This window comes from Astyanax mexicanus, chromosome 18 (assembly GCF_023375975.1).
Source record: "Astyanax mexicanus isolate ESR-SI-001 chromosome 18, AstMex3_surface, whole genome shotgun sequence".
In the NCBI taxonomy this organism is placed as follows: Eukaryota; Metazoa; Chordata; class Actinopteri; order Characiformes; family Acestrorhamphidae; genus Astyanax; species Astyanax mexicanus.
In genome coordinates, this window is record NC_064425.1 from 3,286,965 (window position 1) to 3,312,548 (window position 25,584).

At 38.4% G+C, this 25,584-nt stretch overlaps 1 protein-coding gene across 1 annotated transcript; it reads right to left on the reverse strand.

Moving 5' to 3' along the window:
* Window positions 1–47: 47 nt before the first annotated feature.
* ppp2r1bb (protein phosphatase 2, regulatory subunit A, beta b) lies at window positions 48–25,584 on the reverse strand. Its single transcript, XM_007229378.4, has 15 exons — window positions 25,459–25,584; window positions 23,594–23,684; window positions 23,290–23,390; window positions 21,909–22,141; window positions 18,801–18,948; window positions 18,550–18,705; window positions 17,515–17,629; window positions 17,324–17,394; window positions 12,567–12,701; window positions 9,667–9,840; window positions 8,190–8,250; window positions 5,552–5,706; window positions 4,569–4,711; window positions 4,386–4,477; window positions 48–3,032 (listed from the first exon to the last, which is right to left on the reverse strand). The coding sequence occupies exons 1-15, from the start codon at window positions 25,534–25,536 to the stop codon at window positions 3,016–3,018; spliced, it is 1,770 nt and encodes a 589-aa protein (XP_007229440.3). The 5' UTR covers window positions 25,537–25,584; the 3' UTR covers window positions 48–3,015.

The following is a 25,584-nucleotide window of genomic DNA, read 5'->3' on the forward strand; positions in this document are numbered from 1 at the left end:
ATACTAGAGACCACAACTATTTTAAAAAGAATGAAAAAACGATAGAATGAGATCTTTAAGACTTAGTTTTTATTGAAGTTTCAAAAGTACAGTAAAGCCCCATTTGGTAGTAGTTTAAAAATGGGTCCTCGAGATACTGAACATGAAAAAGGTTTACTCTAGATCTGATTCTCTGGCTGTGTAGGCCGGTTGTGAGGTGTGTTGAGTGCTGGACAGGTCAATAGATAGACCACTTTGACAGCCTTCCAGAGGTTGTTTCTTGAATTTAAGATTGTATTTAATATTAAAAAAAAAAAAAAAAAACAAGTATACGAGTGCTGATCAGATTAAGTTCACATGACCCAGTTCTAAGACACCCAAAACACTCACAACGGCCGGCCTACGACAACCGCAGCCAGAGAGAAGCTGAGGCACGTGTTCCTCGGTTCAGGCTTTAAAGAAATGCAGGACAAACATCCATACATTTCTACTGTATGACTAAGGATCAAAACTAACTACAAAAACATACAAAACAAAGAAAAAAATGAACATAAAACCTACCTATACCTATTATTTCGAGACATCATTGGCACAAAATTGCTTAAGAGTAAGAATAAAAGAGTGCGATGGCTGTAAAAGGGGCACCGAAACACAACCGAGAAGTGAAGTGAATGTGAAAACTAGACTTGCAAAAAAAAAAAAAAAAAAAAAAAAAAAAAACATAAAAATGTGAAAAAATTAGGTGGAGAGAATATTTGCTGTAAAAGAATGATACAATGCAATGGTCCCATGTTGAGTAGGCAGTAGGAGCTTGAAACGCAGAAAGTGAGGAGAGCTTGAAGACCGACCAAAACAAATAAAATGGCATTTCACACCATCAGCTGCAGAACGAGGAGCTCCAGTTCGTGAAAACATGTTCTGGGCTCTAGGAAAGATTGGGCCGGAATGGCTTGAAACAGAAGAAGAGAGAAGAAGAAGGAAAGAAAGAACAGGATGAACGCAGAGGATGCTAGCCTGATTCATTAAAGCAGCAATTAAAGGAGGAGAACTCATGTAAAATTGACTTATTGACTAATTGTAGTAAAGCATAGTAAAGAGTACTTACCTTTTATAAATAGCACACCTCCGCTCTCCTGCAGCTTTCCGAGATCCAGCAATTTTGTGCAGTTTGTTCTATCCAGGATAGAATGGGTTTTAAATGGGGCACATTTTGCCCCTGCAGATAAATAGTTATAAATTTTTACATCGTTATCCATGTTCATAGTAGCTCCACACTTTATTGGTAGAATTCGTAGAGCCTTGACATTTAAAAACGAGGCATTAGGAACTTTAAAAGTGCACAAGAACTATGTCTTCTTTTCCCTTTGTCTTCATGTAATTCTGCCAACATTACGCGCTCGCCACTCTACTGATCATGACTTTACTTTAAGGTGGCTGTGTCTGGAGATGTAGCTAACGCTATGGGTTGTAAACAGTGATTTTAATAAGCTTCTTATGCATTTCTGAAGTTCTAAATGTCTTGTTTTAAATGTCAGGCTTCTCTGGATTCTACCAATGAAGTGTGGAGCTACTTTGACCAAGAATATCAGTGTAAAAAGCAATTTATCTGCAGGTGCAAAATATGCCCCATTAAAACACATTCTATCCTGTTTAGACAAACTGAACAAAATTGCTGGATCTTGGAAAGCTGCGGGAGGAGAGCGGAGGTGTGCTTTTATCAAAAGTTAGTACTCTTTATCATGTTTTACTACACCCAAAAGTCAGTTTTACACCAGAGTTCTCCTTTAGGTCTAAGTCAGCACGTGCTAAACTTGGGTTAGCTGGGACTGAATGAGAAGGCCAGTCAGTGTAACTCATTAAGGCATTTTCCCATAGTCCAAAATGTGTGTTTTAATTATTTAAAAACGTGCTAAACAATCAGGAATGTCCAATTTTATCTGAATAAGATCTAGTGTGGCTTATTTTGTGGAATCTGTATATGTAGGTGCTTAATTAGAACATTGCAGATAAGATTGGGCATCCCTGCTTTTTAATAAATGCTTTAATGAATCAGGTCCAGTGTACTGCATTTCTTTCATCCTGGTATTTGAGTATCCCAGCAATGCACATCTCACAGTGATTTCTTTTCCACTGTATGAAACCTACTATACACACACTTCTTGATTATGATGCTTGTTTGCTTTTCCATTAGGCAAATTTGGTACCTGCTACAGCTAGTTCTGTTTAAAACTTCTTTTAACAAGAGGCAGGCTACGCAGAGTCTATGTATATATGTCTAGGTCATTATCAGTACAATGATGGCGGCGCACAGAGCTGAAACTAGCATTATAGGATGCAAACTGAGATTTTTAATAAGATTCTTGTGCACATTTTAAGTTAATAATGCCTCGTTTTAAATGTCAGAGCTCTCCAGATTCTAGTAAGGAGGTGTGGAGCTACTTTGAGCTGGATAACGGTGTAAAAAGTGATTTATCAGGGTAAATTATGCCCCGTGTCGCCCAGTCTGAAGGGTGTTTGGACACACTGTTCATTTCTGGATCTCGAAACGCTGTGGGAGAACAGAGGTGTGCTATTCATTAAAAGGTAAGAACTTTTTATCATGTTTTACTACAACAAAATTAAATTTTTACACCGATACCTAAAAAGTAGTTGTAGGTACCATGCAGTGGAAAAGTGCACCATTTAATATGTCTTTATCTCCCAATAGAAGCGTTTCCTTAGTGTGTTTAATAAAAGAGGGTGAGATGCACAAACACTCAAAAACCAGGACCAAGAACACACAGCCCCAGTGCACACTACTTATAGCATGCATTTCTTCCAGTGTTGTGTTTAAAGCAGACATATACAGCATACAGCGTGAGAACAGGGGCACCCTTTGATCATTGAATATCATTTGACAGGAGCTAAATAGGAGCTACACAGACGTTAATACATAACCATTCAAAACCAACAATAAATAGAATGCAACAAGTCTTGCTTTGTCATGGTTGTTCTCTGGAACCCCTCCTCCTCCTCAGAAGAAGAAGATGATGATGTTTAAGCCAGGGCGAGAACTGGGGAGAGAAGCAAAGAAACAAAACATATTGGTCATTTTTTTTGTTTACTTTTTAAACTACAGATATATACTGACAATTTAAAAGTTTAGTAATACATTTAATACATTTACATCATTTAACCCATTAACATGCATTGACCTGTATACACAATACAAGTGTAGATGATACAAAACCCTTACTATCTGCAGTAAGGTAGTTATTTACATTCTGGAAACTTTGAGGGCTTTAAAATCTTATAAAGGACACGTGGAGAAGCTGCCTGTTTTCTCTCTAAAGTAACAAGAATCAACCAAAATTCTTCAGGTTTAAAAATTTATGTAAAAACTAGACAAACATAACGAAACTAAAGATTTGGAGGAAGTTTAGAAAAGTGCCAGTTATTCAGTTACTGGCTCTCATTGTTCAGAAAAGAAAAGAAAAGAGGAATAAAAAAATAAATAAATAAAAAAACACACAACACTAATGTTAATGGCTAATGGCTAATATTGAGGTCAGCTAAAACAATTGAGGTCATGTCCATATACTGTACAATAAATCAATAACAATTGTATTTTACAGACTATAAGGCACACCAGATTACAAGGCACACGTTTAATAAACATCTATTTTCTGGTCTATTTTCATACATAAGGTATCCCACCAAATTATTTAAGGCGAATTATTAAGCGGTTAGCAGCAGTGGTAGCTTTTTTTTTTTTATATATATATATAAAATTTTATTTCTAATTTTTCCCATTTTCTCCCCAATTTACACGGCCAATTACCCAACCCACTCATTAGGACTCCCCCTATCACTAGTGATGCCTGAACACACCAGGAGGGTGAAGACTAACACATGCTTCCTCCGATACATGTGAAGTCAGACTCTGCTTCTTTTCGAGCTGCTGCTGATGCAGCATTGCCGAGCAGCATCACAGCACACTTGGAGGAATACACAGCGACTCGACTCGGGTACATCAGCTCACAGACGCCCTGTGCTGCAGACATCACCATAGGAGCTCATAGTGGCAGCGCTTTAGACCGCTGGACCACTCGGCCCCAGGTGGTAGCTTGTTTTAACACTGTAAACAGTGTTAAACACAGACTACAGTCCGACATACTCACCTCTGAATGGCTCTTAGTGCGGTTAGCGGCTAATGCTAACACTGCTCCAGCCTTAGTGCTGGAGAAACTTCACTGAAACTCCTGAATAACGCTGTACTTCAGCGCCTTGGCTTTACTGCTCCTTAGTACCTGACTGGTAGAATTCATTCCTAAGTAAATTAAAGGATTTTCATTGCACCTTATAGTCTGAAAAATACTGTTTTGAGAGAGGTCTAGTGCCCCCAAAGATAGGAGTGAATCACATACCACTTATAGCTTCCTGAGCGAAGTACTTGACATCCATATCTTGGTCAGTGGCAAGTTTCTCCAGGACTGGTTTCACCTCTGTCTGCAGGGCACTTAAATAGATAAAAAAATAAATTATATATATATATATATATGATCATAAGGCTGAACATTCAGGAATTGCATAAGCAGATTTTGACTTACTTGCTATCAATAACCGGTCCGATTTTCTGGAGGCTTTTGGCTACATTGAAGCGCACGTTGGCCACCTGATCGTTGGACATTTTTAGGACAACAGGCAGCATGTGCTTGGTGGTGATCTCCTGCCCACAGGCTTCAGAAAGGGCCTGAGGCACACAAACAAAACAAGAAAGATGTTAAAATAGTAACGTGTGGACCCCTATTTTCAGCCGCCCCCCATTTTCGTCCAGTTCCGCTTATTGCGCAGTTTCCTTTCCTTGTCTGCCAAATGCATTAAGGAAATTCAAAACATGTATCCTACCTCCTGCAAAACATTATTTTAGTATCGCTAACAATGTTGTATATCTGTGCGTAAAAAAAATGCATTTTTGTTATTTTTTCTAGATTTTTTACTTTGTACACTACTTAGGGAGCCTAAATCTAAGTGAACAAGGGTGTCGCCATGTTTTCCTGATGTAATCAGAGTATGGATTCCCACACAGGACAAATGCAATGTCATTATTTTCCACTGGGAAACACAGCGCAGAAACGCTAAGCCATGTCTCCAATAGGCAAAGACGCGGTTCCACAATTAAATAAGCCCAGCGATTCAAAAATATACGCATTGTATGCAAATACACACATCATCAACCACCAATATCAGGTTAAGAGCTGTTATTATTAAAATAAAAGCTTAAGTGTATATATTTTCCAGGTAATATAGGGTATTTTGGGCTGAATGTGAGGTGGTTGAAAATAGGGAACTCTTGTAATTCCGCAGGTCTAGCCGCTGGGGGCGCCAAAGTAAACAAAACTTTAATTCTTAAAAAAAAAAACTGGACTTTAATCTACATATTTCTCTCCTGAAACCCATTTATTAGGGTGAGTAAAGCTCTTAAATTTATTTATAGTGAGCTTAGACTTCCACAATTTTGACTGAAACGGCCGAAAATAGAAGTTGGCAAGCTAAAGGAAACCAATCAGCGGTTCATCTTGCTAGAACTCACATTGATGCAGAACAGAGTGGTCATCCTATGCAGGTAGTTGGGGTCATTGGCCATGCCAAGCACTTTTGGCACAATGGTGTTCTGGGCCCATTCTGCTCCAAACTTCTCCACCAGCTTCATCAGGTTACAGGTGGCAGCCTCCCGGATCGCGTAAACTGAGAACGAGACAAAGAGCACACATTTAGATCCAGCCTGAAACTGCTCTCCAAGGAGCAATGAAGCTAAAACAGACACTGATAATTAAATACTGCTTTAATCTTTAAATTCACATTATCAAATTGCAATTGAATTAACTCAACTATGCCTTCATGTGACAATTCAGTTTTTTGGGTCAGAACGATTAGATCAGATTTATTTTTGCTAGTATGCACGTGATAAATGCAGTAAATCAGCCACTGTAAGTGTTGTGCCCATACTGCTTCTGTTTATAAATAAAACAATAAGTTGCTCTTCTCAACAAACAGAAACATGCTTTAGGGGACTCTTATTGTGGTGGGAAGTCATAATTCAGCACAACAACCAACAACAACTACAAACAAATCAAAACAGTTTAAACTCTTAATACAGTCAATTTCATATTTGGCTTTACTAACTGCACCATCATACAAACACAACTGAGAAACTGAACAATCAAGAAAAGAAAGAAACAAAAAAAAAACAGCTAGATCACTACAGCTAAAATGTAAGGGATGGAAAAAATTAGATATTCAAATAAATAGTAACATATTAAAGCTGCAAGACACCATTATGTTCACAATACTGATAAACAATCAGCCTAATAAAAAGACAGACAAAGAAAAGGCTTTATACATTTTGAAATGTCAAAATCAAAGCTCAGTACTGCTCTCTAAGAACTGTCTGGTGTGTTTGTACTCCCAGACATACAGTGGACATTGGGTGGCACCGATTGTAGCTTTTATTAGGTGGGCCAATTGCTTGGTCTGCACACAGTCTTTAAACAGCAAGCACAGCCATAAAAAGATAAATGGCGGTAAAGTTGATTCAGCTAAAAGAAAAGATTAATGTAATTTTGACCTCTTTACTTCTTTTAGTGTAGTAGCATAGAAAATAAAGCTTTTTTCCCCCGATACGGTAGCCGCAGTGTAAAAAGACTGCACATTTTTTCTTTGCCAGACTGTAAAAATAGTGCATAATTTGACAAATTTTACAATATTACTTTTCTCCTTCTTTACACATTCATCTACCAATAGATTTAATTCCAATATTGGTGTGGTTATTTTTATTTCTAATTCTTAACCTATTTTTTATCCCCAGTTTACAAGGCCAATGACCCATTAGGACACTAGTGATACTCCAACACCAGGAGGGTGAAGACTAGCACACGCCTCCTCTGACACAGGGGAAGTCAGACTCCGCCTCTTTTTGAACTGCTGCTGATGCAGCATTGCCGAGTAGCATCACAGCGCTAACGCTCGGAGGAAAGCGCAGCGACTCAGTTCTGATACATCAGCTCACAGACGCAGCCTTGTGCTGATCCACATCACCCTAGGAGTGATGAGGGGAAAGAAAAGAGCGTTATCTACTGTACTGTACCCACCCAGAGAGAGCAAGGCCAACTGTGCTCTCTCAGGACTCTGGCAGCTGATGGCATACTGCATGCTTGGGTGCATCTGTATGCCTGCGCCCAAAACTTCCAAACCAAACTAGATCAGTACAGATTTAGGGTGTAATCAAAGCCATTTGGATAATCAAAACAGCATTTGACACATCTAAATGCAGATTTTAGGGCATAAAAGCAAGACGAGGATCGACATGACCTAAAAAAATCTCTTTAAAAAAACACAGCATGAAGTAAAAGTATTAATCTCTCAGTATTTGGTGAGTCATATGCAAATTTAGGAGAAATAATTTAAGTGGAAATCACTGGGAGCACCGCAAGGAACGAAGAGCATATCCACCAAAGTCAAATCCCATTTCCTCATCCAGCCCAGGAGCATGAAAAGCAGAAGCGCGCACCCAGCGCTCTGAGACAGAGTGTGTGAAATGGAAGTGATGGAGACACGGTGGATCATCAAAGCTGCCGAAGCAGAGGAGCCGGGGCAGGCCGCTGCGCTGACCTACATTCTCAGCGGCTGCGATAGCGAGCGGCTTTTCCTGTGAGCAGACCACACAGCAGCCAGGAAAGCAATTAGGAGACGGGGAGGGGATTTATACGCACTAAAAAGAAAAAGAACTGATTAAACTAAGTTGAACCCAAAAGCAAAAGAAAGTAAACAGCGAGAGGGGGCATGAGGAAAGGTGAGAGAGTTTAAAAAAGGGCGAAAAAACCTGAGGAAAGGGGCAAAACTCTGAGGAATTTCCTGGGTGCTGCTGGATTCTTATCAGCTGGAGTCTCGTCATTAGCAGAGAGAAGAGCGGGAGCTGCGGTGAAGCACGTCCTCCTCTCCCCCCAAACCACTCTTTGGCAGAACAGTGGAAAAGGGCGGGGCAAGGCAGAAGAAACAGCAGCTCCCTTTGGTAATCCTAGCAGCTGCAATGCGCTAACTATGCTACTGTGCGTGCGAGAGTGAGTGTGTGTGTGTGAGTGAGTGAGTGAGAACTGGATGATCCAAAGAGTCAGCAGACTTATTGCACTCACACTTATTTCACACTCGGAGTGAAAGGTGGGCACACTTACCATGGTCTACCAGCCACGCCATGCACAGAGAGTTCAGCTTCTCATCAAAGAACTCCACTCCCTATAAAAGAAAAAAAGACATTAGAGAAAGAGAGAAAGAAAGAGATTTAATTAAGGCCCAATCCCATTTCACCCCTTGGCTGGAGGGGTAGGTTAGGGAAAGGGACAGGGCTTGCTCGCCCTTCATACGAAGATTTTTCAGATGCACACTTCAAACCGAGGGGTATGAGATTCACTGGTAAGATCACAGTAAAAGAAAGCAAAGAAACCCACAAATTTCAGTATTTAAATTGTTAAAAAGTAAGGATTAGCTCTATATTACTATAGTTTAATGTGTAGTTTTAATGTTTTATGGCCAAATTCTTCATAACAAGCATTAAAAAATTTAAAAAAAGATTGCTAGTAGTTGTCTCAGTAGCTAGCTTACTAGCCAACTTTCCAGTTCCACCTTAAATGGTGCAACAAATGGCAGGGGCTGGCTGCAGAATTTAAGGAGGAGCGGAAAAATATAATAAAAAAAAGCTAATTTCAGCTCCCCAACAAAGAGGAATTAAAGAATGGACAATCATTTCTGCACTCTCTCCCCCCTTTCTGAAGACAGGGCTTTCTCAGGTCTTGGTAACATCATCTTATTGGCCCTTTATGATCTGTTGTACATTATATGGATATCTGGGCTTCCCTCAGAATAGGGGTGGGCGATATGGCCCTACAATAACATCACTATATTTCATGGTATTTTCACAATAACTATACTCTTGGCGATATGAAAATAGAGTTAAAAAATTATTTTGAAAATACACTACAAACAAATGCAACAAAGTGAAATTTTAATTTTATTATTGCATACAATATGATATGGCACACTAACTGAGATATTAAAAAATATAATAATTTTATCAGATTTGTAACAGAAGTCAATGATCCAGAATGTCATGATACTAACAATAATAATAATGCACTGCAAATATCTCCATATATCCATGATTACAGTAAAATAAATGATACTGAACAGATATAATCTGTTTCTAGTAGATATATAACGGGAAATGAGAACAGTGTGAATTTTTCTTTTCCTAAAAACAGCAAAAAAAAGTAGAACCCTGATGTGATAATTAGTGAACGATATTTCAAAATGTTAGAAAGATTAATGTGTATGATACGATACGGCACACCCCTACTTCAGAATCCATATTTTCCTGGATTTGCCTTTAATCTAGTGCAGCTAAATTTGCCTTTCTGGCTTTAGTAAACAGCCAACATATGCTTGTTTAAAATCAATGTTTGACTTTTGTGTAAAATGTGGACTTAATTTTGAATAATGTTGTACTTACAGACACAAATGCTCATATGGCTCCAGTTTATGCTCCTAAACTGAGCATAGACTCATGGTAAGACAGGTTAGTTAAACAAGGCTACTACTAGCTACCATTTTATACTTTTAGCTCACAGTACACAAAAAAACAGGTGCTAAACTCACCAGCTGGCCCGCCAGCAGCGGCATGTACTCGATAATGGCCAGGCGTACCCTCCATTTGGCATCCTCTGCCAGTTCCACTATGGCAGGCAGCAGGGACTGAGAGAGCTGACGGATGCCAATCACCTCATTCACACAGTCCAGATTAGAGATGATGTTCAGGCGCACCTCAGGACACTGCAGGAAAAAAAACACACAAAAATAAGACTCATCTATATGTACCCTTTTTCTCCCAGTTGTCTGAGGACAAATTTTAACTTTTTTACTATTTTAACACCTTAAAATGCTTTGTTCCTTTTAAAGGCTACAGGTATGGTTGATACAAAACCCCTTTTCCCTGCAGTAAAACAGGTTTTTCACATTTTGAAAACTTCTTTTTTCCACATAATTGGCTAATAATCAGTAACAGGAATCAACCCAAATTCTGCAGGTTTGAAAATAGATGTAAAAATTAGACAAACATAATCAAACTAAAGGATTGAAGCACATGAACTGTTTGATTTGTATTCAGAAAAATATTGATTTTAAAATTAAGTTTAGGAAAGTGTCAATTTTATGATTTTTTAAGCTTTTTTTTATTTCTATTACACTTGCCATTTGAATTTGTAGTACTGTTTATTTTTTAAACATGCACCCTTTTTATGCAATGCTTGAACAGAAATCTTCGAGATTTAGCTGTGTAATATCAGGCAGAAAATCAACATAAATGCTGGCATGTTAACCGGTTAAGAACCAAAAATAAATAAATAAATAAATAAATAAATAAATAAAGCAACTACTGTAGCTCTAATGTAGCTGCCTTTAAAACACTCTGAAAACTAGATTAAACATAAGAATTAAGATCAAGCATTTTCAATCTAAACATTAGCAGACGGGGCAGCAGGACTAAAAAGACACATTACTTGTTTAATCCGATGTTTAAGACCTATAAAACATCCTACTTTTCTGGCAAGTGTGATAATTTACGTGCAGCCTTTAAACAAAGCAAGAGAGGCCCTGATATCTCCTTATAAGGCTCCTTGAAGACTGTACTCCAGATATTCTACATGTATGTTGCCAGATATTTGATGACTTCCTACCAAATGTGCTGTCCTGTGCTATTGTGTGTGACTGACTCGAACCCAAACATCACGCTCTTTAGCCAAACACAGGATCGCACGAGAAAGGGGCCAATGGAAATACTGCCGGGCAGAATTCGCCAGATTCCAGGTCTAAACATTTTCAAAGTGCATGTTTGACATTCAAAAGGACACCTATAAAACAGAGCACAACACAAACACAGGAGGCAGGCTTTTGGAAACGGCCTCATCTGAATATCATTATTTTGACAGGCAGTGGAGTTCGAGGCAGGGCTGAAGGTCAAACAGTAGAAAAATATAATGGTGGAGGGGAAAGGGTTCAAATCTGTAAAACATGTCTAATAGACAATAAATTGTGTTTGAGCACTATCTACATCCACTTTGCACTTTCACTAAAGTGTAAAAATGACCAAAAGCACCTTCTTTCCCTCCTAACAGTCTCTTAATGGACTGGAAGCTGGTTAAAAGGTGCATCAATCAACAGCTCCAGGAAGGATAATTACCAGACCCTCCCACAGGCTTGAGAACAAGGTGACTCCAAACAGTTCTAAAACTATTTCACCACAAACGGCGAAATAAAGCATGACAAAAACAGTCTAAACTTATGAAAAGGTTAAATAATTTATATTGAACAACACTAAGCTATTTAGCCTACTTGACTTACAAAATTGTGAAAAAGTGGCTAAATTAAAGAAAACCTGGGAAAACTTATTACCCACATTAATTTTTTTTCAGTACATGCCCAATCAAAATATAGCGTTAGCAATTTTGACAGACACAAAAGAGAAAGAGTAAGTAGTATAGACATGGCAAAACTGAGAGCAAGACACAGAAAGATGAGTATTAGAGACAGAGTGAGACTGAGAGCAAGAACAAAGAGTGAAAGACAGACAGAAACAGAACTAGAAGGTAAAAGAAAGAGGAACAAACCAACAGAAATAAGGCGTGAAAAACTGCAAGCAGAGAGACAGAGAGAGTATAAGATGTGTGAACAGAAGTGTGACAGACATCCAGAGACAAAGAGAGAGAGACAGAGTATGAGAATACGTGAGACAGAGAGAGACAGAATGACAAGTGTGTAAGACAGACAAAGAGTGAGAGAGTGAAAGAATAAGAATGAAAGAGTGAAAGAGACAGATTAAAAGTGACAGTGAGAGTGTGAGAATACGTAAGAGAGAGAGAGAGAGACAGAGACAGAGAGACAGTATGACAATAAGTATGTAAGAGACAAAGAGAGAAACAGACAGAGAGACAGTGAATAAGAGAGACAGACACAGAGAGAGACAGAGCGAGCGAGAGAGACAGTATGACAATAAGTGAGTAAGACAGAGACAGAGAGAGTGAAAGAGAGAATGAAACACAGATTAAAAGAGACAGTGAGTGTGAGAATACGTAAGAGAGAGACAGTATGACAATAAAGGTGTAAGAGACAAAGAGAGACAGACAGAGACAAAGAGAGAGACAGAGACACAGAGAGACAGAGCGAGCGAGCGAGAGAGACAGAGCGAGCGAGCGAGACAGTATGACAATAAGTGAGTAAGACACAGACAGAGTGAGAGTGAAAGAGAGAATGAAAGACAGATTAAAAAGAGACAGTGAGACTGTGAGAATACGTAAGAGAGAGACAGTATGACAATAAAGGTGTAAGAGACAAAGAGAGACAGACAGAGACAAAGAGAGAGATAGAGGCAGACAGGCAGACAAAAAAAAAAGAAGAAAAGAGACAGTGAGAGAACGAGGAGAGAAAGAGTGAGAATAAGAGAGAAAATGAGAGAGAGAACGAGAGAGAGAGAACGAGACTGGGCACAGGGCCAGGTGTTTTACCTCGTCCTTCAGCTGGGCCAGGAAGAGGGGGAGCAGATGCTCCACAGTGTTATCCTTGCCCAGGATGGTGGAGAGGCCCATGATGACAGAGGCCAGGGCAGACTTCACATGCTGATTCGTGTCCGACACCAACTCCTGTTAGAAGAGCAGGGGGAGGAGGGGAGGGAGAAGAGGGGGGAAAAAAGAAAAATCAGAAAAATCAGCCTTTTCATCTTCAAGTGTTTCTAATCAAAGACGAGTGCCTCCATTTCGAGCTAAAAGAGGAGAGCGAGCACTCGACAGCTTTTCACTAGAAGTCATCTTCATGTGGTTTCCTGGAAAAGATTCGAGGACGAGGCTGAGAATAAGCAAAAAGAAGAAATAAGAAAAACGGTCATTTATTATATACCCAGACTCACATACATGCTCCCATTAACACTACACACAGAGAAACCAGCACAGCCACCTTCTCATGTTTCACCAAGCAGCTCAGGGGCTATATTCGATTGCTGATCAGGTTTGTTGACAAGGTAAGCTTAGAAGCGCTTACAGCAGGAATGAATCATCCTTACATAAGCGGGTTAATGGATATCAAACATCAGGCACCAGAGCCCTTGGGCTAGCTCTGACCCAAAATGCATTCCATAGCTCCAGCAGAAACAGAGCTTGTGTGCTTCCAGTTTCAATGTGTATTCAGGCATAAAACAAGCATTTAATCCATTATTGATCAAGGTGCTGCTCTGTAGCACAGCAATAATCAATTTACCTTAATTTATTTAAATAGAACACATTCAAGTATAAAGCTACAGGCTTATATACAGCTCTGTAAATAAATAAGATACCACTTAATGATGATTTCCCTTGATTGCAACAAAAAAAACTCTGGAATAGGGGTGGGCGATATTATATCATATACAATATATCGTGACGCACAAATATCGTGATATTAAAAACGCATATCGTGATAGAGATGTCCTGTCTTAAAAGTAGTCTATTATTTACTGTGAAGCTTTAGGTGTATTTATTGTATAATTGTTTTAGTTTGCAGTTTATATGCATGCACTAAATATTCTGCAATATTTTTTGCTGCATTATATTATTTTATGCTATATTATTTATTTTGCCACATTATGATTATGCCGTTATACTATTATACTATATTCCTGAAATTAATTAATTATTTTTCTGTTTTCCTATATCGCCAAGTATATCGTTATCGCAAAAATACCCTGAAATATCATGATATTATTTTAGAGCCATATTGCCCACCCCTACTCTGGAATATAATCAAGAGGAAGATGGATGATCGCAAGCCATCAAACCAAACTGAATTGCTTGAATTTTTGCACCAGGAGTAAAGCTGCATAAAGTTATCCAAAAGCAGTGTGTAAGACTGGTGGAGGAGAACATGATGCCAAGATGCATGAAAACAAACTGATTAAAAACCAGGGTTATTTCTTCAAATATTGATTTCTGAACTCTTAAATCTTTATGAATATGAACTTGTTTTCTTTGCATTATTTGAGGTCTGAAAGCTCAAAAGCATCTTTTTTATTATTTCAGCCACTTCTCATTATCTGCAAATAAATGCTTTTGCTGGTTTAGCTATGCCATTCCTGCATTAACTTAAATGTGGCCCAAACTATTAATTTTACAAGTTACAAGTTTTACAAGCAGCAAAATACTTTTCCAAGCAGTAACATTAACCATTTCCTACTGCTAGCTGGTAGGTACACTGCTGTTTGAACAGATGACCAATTAACTAGACAAACCATTTAAGTGGCTGTTTTACAGTGTTACTGATGAGTGTGTGTGTGTGTGGTTTGTAAATGTAGTGGTATATGGCAGTTGTGGCTTGGTGGTCAGACTGTTGAGTTATGTATAGGGCTGCACAATGTAAATATTTCAGCATGGCATGTTGTGCAACAGACACAGTACCCTACTGTATACAGGTGGGCGATATGGCCCTAAAATGATACAGTATTTTCGCAATAACAATACTCTTGGCCATATAACAAAACATTAAATAAAAAAAAAAAAAAAAAATATATATATATATATATATATATATATATATATATATATATATATATATATATATATATATATATATATATATATATATATATATATATATATATATATATATTTCAAGAATACACTACTGCAACTAAAAAAAATGAAATGTTATTGCATAAATACAATATGATATGATAAGGCACATCCCTAACTGAGATAATAAAAAAAAAATACAAGAATTTTATCAGATTTTACTTAACGTGTCTTTTTAAAATGCACCTTATAATCCAGTACGCTTTAAGTATGAAAATAGACGTTCATTGATAGTGCGCATTACAATGTATTCATCACATGGATGTGGGTCTGCCAAGCTGCACATGAGCAGCTCTAGAGGCTGGATGGATGAAGTGAGAAACTTCATCTCTACAGACAATGCACTAGATTAACATAATCCCTGGTATTAATGCAAAATCCAGCACAAAAAACCAAGCTATTCCTCTGATCAGATGAATTAAGTCCTATTTCAAATAGGCCTGTCAAAATAATTACATTATCGACTTATCATTCAATAAATGGACATGACCTCAATCATTTTAATTATCGAAATATCGTCCATTGTGTGTGAACTTACAAAATGAGTCTTTATGCCAGTCCAAGGTGGGCCAGCTGGGGCAGACTGGGGGTTGCACGTCATGGTGCGGACCCAAAAATAAATAAATAAATAATTTTTTTTTTTTGTTATGATATTGTTATTATAACAGTCTTAAAATGCAAACAATATCATTTATCGCAATAATTTCTGGGATAACATATCGTTTGCAAAAAAATAAAAAATATCGTGACCGGCCTCATTTTAAATGAATTCGATGTGTTTCAATTAAAATCTGAAGAAAACACATCTAAATACAAGCCAACTTATTCAGACCTACACGGACTATCTTCAGTACATATTGATGCACCTGATAATCACTTCAAGAGCTCAAAACTGATATTTATAAAACGTTCAGCTTTGGTTCTAAAACAAGACTGCTGCAATATTGCAAACTTGACAAAGCTTTAAAATCAAGAGATATTAGGCATTGTATTATATCTCCAGTTATGCTTCCCTAAAAGCACTTAAAATGTTCTGTTCTACAGGGAAGCAACCACAGCACTAAGTCCCAGTGGATTAATTGGTATCTGCATTAGTGACATCAATTAAAAGCCTGTTTGAGAATGAATGACCTGGTGAACGCAACAACCGTCATAGAAACTGAAACTGCACTAGAACACAGGTCTGACCCCAAGAACACCAGCAGTTCACCACAATGTCTGCTGAATTATTTAACTGTTTAACAGACAAAAGCAACACACCAACCTAAAGGTTCATCCAGCTTTAGGACGTTTGCCCTGGTGATGTGAATTTAAGGTGGAAACAAACCATTCAACTCAATTACAACAGTGACCCCTGCTGCTCACGAGCTCCAGGGAGCCTAGACACTTCTCTGACTCAACCTTCAAGGGTGACTGACCTCAGACAGTGTCATTGACCGTCTACGCACTCGGATCACAGTAAATATAGAAAAACATCTTGGAGCCACTGCCGGAAAACAAAAACAGCTACCCAGCATGAACTCTGGGAAAATGTAACTGGTCACAGTCAACTTTAGCAGGAAATAAGCTAACAAATAGCAGCAATTAGCTTGAGGCTACAATATTCTATATTCTGCACAAGGCAAGATTAAGCCAAAATGAACAAAGCAAAGAAGTAAAGATGCTATGGACCAATACATGTCCAAAATGTGTTGTCTGATCTGAAGCACATTTTTCACAGCCAATTTCTGATACTGTTTTAACATGTCAAGTTAAAAAAAAGCCTATTTACTATGAACTATACAAGTATTTACTGTTAAAAAACATATATTAATGGTGCTTTACACACTCTAAAAAATAATGATACTAAGTATTTTTTTCCAATTGGAGCCACTTCTATTTTCTGCATTGATTAGATGGGTTAAAATAAGGTTGACCAATCAGAGAGCCACAGTAGTGAACATCAACATTTGTACTCAAACAGTACTGTACTTTGTATTGTACCAATTACACTTAGGGTGTTTTCACACCTGTAGCTCATTTCTTCCCTCTGTTTGGTTTGGTTTCACACAGACATAAACCTAAACAAACCAAAAGGAATAAACCATAAACCAATAAACCATGCGAGCACATTGTCTCTTCTGATTGGACAGAGCTGTCTGGCACATGAACAAGAAAGTATATATATATAAGTATATTTAACGAGAACATTCAGTGTTCCAGGGCAGATGCACATGTAGTAATCAATCAAAGTCACACGGCTGCGAGCAGTGAATGCAGCACAGACCACACTCAGTGTGTAAACAGCATGGAGCAGCAGCAGAGACAGCGTTTGTTAATAGCTGTGGTAATTAGCATTATCTGGCTAATATATCAGATTAAACTGCACCTTACTAGAAGTTTAGCTTAAATCGAGACCAGATCATAATTTCACTACTATTTTCACTACGTGAACCGTTCAAGAGTTTTCACACCTGCTCAATTGAGAAACACTAAGAGTACAAACCAAATAGAGTCTATTTCAACGCACATACTGCAATCGAAATTATGTTTTTTAAACCCTGTTATCCACATCATGCTCTTAAAACATCACAATAACAAAATCCATCCCTTGGGCATCTCTCAACATTTTATGCTGAACTCACGTAGATGCACTGAAATAACAAAAAAAAAAAAAAACACATTACCTTAACACAAGGCAGCACATGAGTCATGATGATGTTCTCCCTGCTGTCTTCTGGCAAATTTTCACAGAACTCTGGTTGTAAGGTAGAGGAGAAAGCTCATTAAAGAGGAATATGTACATCAAACTCTATTACTTTACGTCTTTACTCAGTTTAAAGTACTTCAATAAAGCAAAACAGTTTCTCTCACTCACCTTTGACCTTATTGGCAGCTGCAGCCCGAACCTCTGCCTCGCAGTCTTTCAGCAGATTCTGAAACGCTGGGACCAGATCGTTCTTGGTGATCTCCGGGCCGACTGCCTTTTGCAACTTTATAAAAAACAAACAACAAATAAAAAATTACTCCATGCTGAATATTAATTCTGACATTTTGTACTAGTGCCAACTAGTGCTGGGCAGTCTATCGATTCATTCGGTTTACCGCAGGGTGAACTTGATCCGGTATGCGTTTCTCTCATACCGCCACGCCACTAGAGGACACTGCGGAGCGCTGTGCGGAACAGAGCCGTCAGAAAAGAGAGCCAAAGCTGCTCTAGCTCCATCCTGCAGAGAAATCTGAACAGCTCCTGCTGCTGTTTCTACTGTGTGAGTGTTTTTATCCCAGTAAAACAAAGCAGTAACTACAGCGCTTTTAAATATATTAATATTGTAGCTTGAAGGATGATTTTACTGTATTTGTTAACTGAAGAAAGAAGGGAGTTGTAGCTGATTAAAAATACTGTAATGCCTCTAATGGCTTCAGGAATAACATATAGTAAATTGATATTAAACTTGTATCTTGTAACTTTTGAGAAATATCCTTTAATACTTAAACACTGTTTTAAACAGTATTTTAGGTTTATTTAATATATTGAATTTTGTCAAGGGAGATAAATTGTTTAAAGTATTAAAGTTGTTAGCATATCTATTTTTAAGGTCTATAGTTTACATTCTTTAACAATTTTCCTGATAATAAAGTCTGACTTCTTCATATATTGTGTATATATTTTGTAAACCGTATACTACTCAAAGCCTTACTTTTAAAACCTTAGTGTTTTTATATTAAAGCCCAGTCATGCCCAAATATATATATATATATATATATATATATATATATAATAAAATATTAATACAAATACCGTGATATACAGTAAAACCGTCAGAATCTTGAAAAACACTGTGATATGCATTTTTGGCTAAACCGCCCAGCACTACGTTTAAGTTACTTGAAAGCAGTTTGGAAGATCTACCTCAGAGAACTTGTCTGCCACCATGTAGCGCACCCTCCAGGACTTGTCCTCGGCTGCCTGGCGCAGGGTGGGCATCACTAGAGTCTCCAGGTCCTCCTGAGGCAGCAGAGTGGCGATGCTGACACAGGCTTCTACTGCCAGAAGCCTCACAGAGTCCTGATGGATTGTAAAGAACACTACGTTAAAACAGAACTTCACCTCCCGGCATTATTTATGGAAGTGCTTACAGTAGCCCAAACACGCTTACGTACCTGCTCATCGGACGCCAGTGCAGTGAAAAGAGGAATGATGTCACTTTTGACATAATCCAGCTCCAGCACTTTAGCAAACTCGCCCAGTTTAGAAGCAGCAGCACGGCGCACCATCGGGGTATCATCAGAGCACAGGGTGCGGAAATGCCTGCAGAGAACATCATACATCAGAAACTCACCAGACATATTAAATAAACAATGGGTAAAATAACTCGTAAGAGTTGTTACAACTAAGCCATGCAATAAAAGCTGTGCAAACAATTGCTAAATATTTTTTATCTATATTACTGTATTTTGCACGGTTGATTTAAAAAAAAGTCAAATTTAATTTAATTTAAAAAATATAAGTTAAGACCCAAAAATGAAGTCATCATTTCTTTGTTAGAAAATAATATATTGTATTGAAAATCCAAACTTGACTTTTTCCCAGCTGTTATAAATAACTATCAGTGTCCATTAGGGTTGCAGCGGTAACCGGTTTCACGGTATACCATGGTATTAAAATGCACGGTTATCATACCGTGTGTGTTTGCTTATTACCGGTAAAACGCAAGCCAGCGGAGAAAGTCACCCGCGCATGCGCAACTCTGCTCCGCTTCAGCTACTCAGCACACAGCGGTGAGAACGGCAGAAAGTGCATCAGACTAGAGCCTAGATTCTCTGCCCGAACCAGACCTGACCCGAGGACCGACCCGAAATCGGGTCCGTTCGGGCCGAGATTTCCCACCACATTCCTCGGGCCGGGTCGGGTTGGGCTCCAGAAAATAGTCTGAGATGTAGGCATCTGTTTTTTAATTATATATTTTATTTTTAAATAAAGCTCTGGTGTGATAATCACAATGTTAATGCTAAGTAACCAATTATTATTGTTAATGAAAACGAACCAAATAACGAAAACTGAAAGTGAAACTTAACTAACTTATTTATAAGCGCTGTTTTCACTCCCGCAGTTCTACAGCGGGAGGTGTTGTGCCGATTCTGTCCGCGAAGCGGGAGTCGGATTGAGCAGGGAGTCGGATTCGGCATAACAGCGGCAGCGCGGCTGCACCTCGCGGTCCGCGGTGTTAGTTGTAAGCGCTCGCGCTAGCCGCAAAATACGACAGAAAACACTGAGAAACTGCAGAATTATGAATTGGACTAAAATGAGCACGAGGAGATAAAAGAGAACCTTTACCTGTGAGTAGCTCACATCAGAACACGCAAATCTCTCTCTCTCTCTGTGTCTCTCTCTCTCGCACGTGAACTTCTCCGCACTGTGTTTAGCTGTTCTTAAAAATCATTTTTATTAAATAATAGTTCTATGCTTCTATGTTAGTGTTAATTAACATAATTCTGATCATATTTCGCTCATTCAAACAGCCTGAAAACAGACTTGTAATCTTGTAATCAACAAGCTTGTAATCAATGTGGCCGTAGTCACAGCTAAAGGAGGAAATACATCAAACCTGTTCTCCCATCTCCGAGAACACCACCCCGCTGTGCAGCGCAAAGTATGTGTTCAGTTTATAATTTTAATCTGAACATAAATAAAACTTTTGTAGTCGTGCACAACCCATGCGGTAAGCGCCCGCAAAAGCGCTGAGTTATCCGAAATTTGGGCACGCAGGTACAGGCGTGAAGTGCGTGCTACGATGGATTCACGTGTCCGTGTAAAGGTCCTGGCCGGACTGGATGTGAAAGACGCCATTCATTTACATGCGTTAATTTTCTAATTCTGACGTGCCTGTTTTTCATATGTTGAAGGTTTTAAGGTGTGAAAGCCTTAAAATAGAAATCTCTATTGTGAGGATCATGTCAGAAATAAATCCCCTCTTTCTGCAGTATCTGGTTATATACCAACTTTTTTATATATATATACGCTCTTAATGCCCTTAAGAGTAGTGGGAAAACATGGTTTCCTTCACCTGATGGTGTAGTTTCTACAATAAATAGTTAATTGAACAAAAAAACTTTGTTGTAATTTCTTTAAGGGTCAGTTTAATAATATATGTAACAAACTGTGATACCGTGATAACCGTGATACCGTGGTATTTTCCGAGACGGTTATCATACCGTGAAAATCTCATACCGTTGCAACCCTAGTGTCCATTTATCATTATCTTATTTGGCCATATCTTTAAAAACAAAAACAACATAAAAATGCACAAAAAAAAATTGTAAAGCTTACAGGTTTTGTTTTTTTACCCCATAAAAAAAACTGCACAAAGTGAAATGTTTGAGAATCGCAGTTGTAAAATAAAGCACACAATTTGTAGCTATTTATTAGTCTTGGTCAAGACTTATGACATTCCAGTTAGCTAACTCGCTGCTAACGTTAGTTAGCTCGACGCTAGTGTTAGCTAGCCCCCCGCTAATCTCTGTTCTCTCTCTGCATTAGATGTTTACAGCAGGCCACTGTGCTTTCTTACCAACATTAAACATACTGTTGCTAAAGGTTTTTTTTTATTTAAATTATTTTAAATTAAAAAAATGTAATTTAAATCTTAATGTTTAATTTAACCACGGGAACCCTGATATTTTGCTTGTATCAAAATACAATTATTCAAATACTTTTAAAATCTCAGCAAAAAAATAAAAACCTTTAACATCCAAAGTAATTCCATAACAAGAAGTGTACAAGGGTGTTTATCCCAAGTTTAAGACTCAATTTTCCATACTCTCCGTTAATCTCTTGTTTTGTACCAAGAGATTCTCCTGTTTTTGTATTATGCAGATTAGTGTGAGATATGAGATGTACAGAGCTAAAACTGTAAAACAGAAGAGACTGCAGTAATTCTAATAAAGGGCATACCACCATGTTTTCTGATACTGTTATGGACACTGAAATATTGAGCACTGGCCAAAACCTGATACTGAACCAATTTGTTTTAAATCTGAGCTGAACATCCTCGTCTATATTTTCGGCTAAATTTGTTCCAGGAATCAATCAGACTCTTCCCCTTCTTCCCAAATACCAGTCATTTAATATCAGGCATTTTACTGTTGGTACTGGCTCAATCCATAAATTCACAGAAGCACAATAAAAATGCTAAATTCTAAGATAAATAAAGTCACACCTATTACAGTGTACTAAAACTGAAGCAAGTAGGGAGTTTGAGTGGTACGTACTGGCGGATCTCAGCCTTGACGGTGCTGGAAACTCGTGGATAGCACACGCTGAACAGGCCACAGGCAGAAGTACGGGAGGTAAACCAGTCACCGCTGGCCAGGCGCTTCACCAGAGGCTCGAAGTGCACCTCCAGATCCACAGGAGAATGCTCCTGCGAAATTTTCCTCAGAGACTCCACAGCCTTGTCTCGCACTACTGTCTCCTCCACGGTGGCGAGGCTCTCCAGTGGTGGCTGGTGGAGCAATTGAAGACATAAATAAATTATTTCAAGTCTTTTACTTTATACTCTTATAAAACTTATTGAAATAAAATATATGAAATCCTGCTGGTGTGGATTAATCGAAGTTAATAGTTAAGTGATGCACACAAAACCAAATGACCACTTACAGAAGAGTCTTTTACTGACAAAGTGAGCATGTGGGCACAAGCTATAGGTATCCTATTTTTTGCACTGTAAGGCGCACTTAAAATCCTTTAATTCTGCTGAAAAGCCTTCAGGTCAGGTATTAAGGAGCAGTAAAGCCACTCAGCTTCAGTACAGAGTTATACAGGAGTTTCAGTTTAGTTCTCCAGTATCGGGGCTAGAGTAGCATTACTCACTAACCAGACTAAGCGCTAGCTCTTCGGACAGTCAGAAGGGAGTCATTTTTTACCTGTAGCCTGCTGCTAACCCTGGCTAGCACTGCTGTAGCAGCATTAGCATTAGCCACTAACTGCACTCTCTCTTTCTTTGTTCAGAGGCTAGTATATCAGACTGTAGCCTGCGTGTTTACGGTGTTAAAATAAGCTATGTGGGACAAACTACTAGCTAATATTGCCCTGGCTTAACAGAACACTCAAGGTTAGCAGTTAGCCACTAATGATAATGCTCTAGCCTTAGTGCTGGATAAATGTGGGAATAACGGAGATAAATCTCTGTAGATCTACATCCAGCCAAGGTTTTTTAGTTTTTTAGTTTGGTTTACTTGGCTTAGCTTTACTTAACTTAGTTCGATACCCCTCCCCAACCCCACAGCAGTGAGACCTGCTAAATTAGAAGTTGGCTAGTTTACTAGTGTTGCTCAAAACACTCTCTAGGGTGCCTTATTAGTGCAAAAAATACAGGTATATAGATCTATACTTCAATAATAACCTCAATTTTGTTTGTTACTGAAGGTATTTTAGCAACTGCAAACAAACAAACCCAAAGTGACATCCTTATTGCCTTTACAGCTATTACAGCCGTAACGGGATAGGAATGTGTGTGTGTGTGTGTGTGTGTTTTTAACAGTAAAAATGTAAAACAGAAACTAAAAAGTGAAAATTAAATTAGAGACAATAATGTGCATCATGGGTATATACGTCATTTCTGACTCTTAAACTGGCAACTCTGTTACTTACCAAGAGGCAGTGGACATACTCCGGCCCTCCAACCAGCATGGTGAAGTTACCCAGCTGCTCAGCCAGGGCAAGAAGCACCTCGTCCTCATCATAAATAGTGTCTGCATGACCAGAAAAAGGACATATTACTCATATTTATATGTTCAAAGGCTTGCGTTCTGAGAATGAGAGATATAGATATATATATATATATATATATATATATATATATATATATATATATATATATATATATATATATATATATATATATATATATATATATAAACACATCTAGAGGGATAATTCCATAAAGATGTCATACCAGTGAGGAACGGCAGAAGCTCAGTGCGGGTCCTCTCCACACCCAGGGCCAGGGCGATAGTTGACAGCTTTTTGATGCTGTTCAGACGCAACTGAAAATGGAAAAAAATAAACATATGAACATTTAGCTGGGACACATAAAATATAGAACATTTAGAAGAAATATTAACAGCTAAATAAATGTCCTCAAGTTTAACGAGACCCTTTACTCAAACTGGTATATATAAAATGAAGAAAATTGGTTTATTTAAACCAAGGAAATATTAAAATTAGAAACATTTAAAGCCTCTAAACCATATTTTCTACCTTGATGTTTGTACATGCACATGTGACACGTTACAGCAAGAGAAATTAGCATCCTCACTATGATGAGGAGAGATGTATGTATGGTGTTTTCTTGAGTTACTGGTTGTTGAGTCCAGCGCCAATGAACCTGAGTTACATCCCTATCTCTTGGTACTGCTTCTAGTAATAACAACTGACCATTTTTCATCAAGTTCAAATGGTTAGCTGACAATCAAGCATTTAAATCCTACACTCCTGTAGGACAATCCTACACAGCTGTATCTATTATTTTACTAGGAACATTACCTGTACACAGGTGACTGGCATGGCAGAAATAGTCATTAACTAATTAAAAAGAAATAATCTACATATTTGTCAACTACCAAAATAATCATTAGTTGCAGCCGTACTTGCTATGGGAACTTTTGTTAAGAAAGAGACATGACAGTGGGGAGACATGCACAGGTGTGTAGATCTGAGCAGGTGAGGTAAAACATGTGTTTGAACAGGAGCCGTGCTCATTAGTAAATTATATTCAAATTAACTTGCTCTCATTTTAAGAACCATTAAATCAGCCAATTTGGTTGATTATTTTACACTGATATTTGCTGATGTATTTATTGTATGCCAGAAAGGATAAAGCAACATTGGCCATGACATTAGTATGGACCAACACACACCACAATACTTTATTCATTGATTTAAATATTTTTTTGTAGCTTCTATCTATGGGTGGATCTATCCATCCATCTGCCTGTCCATCTATCCATTAATGATGAATCGATTCAACTATTAATTATAGATCCATCCATCTACCCATCAATCTATCCACCCATCCATCCACCTAGCTATGCATTAATCTATGGAGGAATATATTAATTCATCTATTTGTCCATTTATCCGTTATTTATTGATTCATCCATCTACCCACCCATTTATTTACCCATCCAACCACCATCTACTCATCCATTCATGATGTACCCTGTTTGGGTAAACAGGGAGAGCGGATGCAGACGGAGCTCATCTTTACCTATTAAACTATAGCTAGTTAATGTATTTTCCCAGAATCAATAACACATCTGGCTATATAACAAATCCAGCTGGTTTATTTAAACTAATCAATAAACCTGACTGTCCACTGTCCCGGCCGTTAACCCATCACACCTCTGACGGAAAGCTCTGTTAGCATTAGCATAGCAGGATGCGCAGTCACTGATCATATAATCTCTATAAACTAAAAACACGGTGATCACAGACTACACATCCTCACTTCTTTATAAACTAAATACCGCAGTGATAAACTCTGTAGCGCTATTAAACAGAGCGGTAGCTGGTGTACAGCTCTATAAGCTGTTATATTTAGCTTAGCTAGGTTACCTAGCTACTGCTGCTAGTTAGTTAGCGTTAGCGTAGCTGCAGCCCGAGGCCAGCCGGAGCTCAGGCCGCCGCCCGCCCTCCGCGCTGAGCTAGCATTAGCCTCTCACAGCTCTCCGCCACATTACACCACCTCCAGCCTCACAGCTCCCCGGTTTAACCGCGTAAATATACTCAGAAGAAGCTGAACACGAATTCACGGCTTACCTGAACGTCTTCATTCCTCAATTCGTCGATTAAAACCGCGATAGGGTACAGAGAATCTTCTCCCTCAGCTCCGGCCATTTCAGCGTCCTGTCTGTTTCCGCCTCCACTGCGCAGCTACTGAAGAGC

Coding starts and splice junctions, on each gene's coding strand:
- ppp2r1bb (XM_007229378.4), bottom strand. CDS start 25,536: ATGGCCGGAGCTGAGGGAGAAGATTCTCTGTACCCTATCGCGGTTTTA. Junction 23,685..25,458: donor TGAGGAATGAAGACGTTCAG/GTAAGCCGTGAA, acceptor TTCCATTTTCAG/TTGCGTCTGAACAGCATCAA. Junction 8,251..9,666: donor CGCTGCTGGCGGGCCAGCTG/GTGAGTTTAGCA, acceptor TTTCTTTTATAG/GGAGTGGAGTTCTTTGATGA.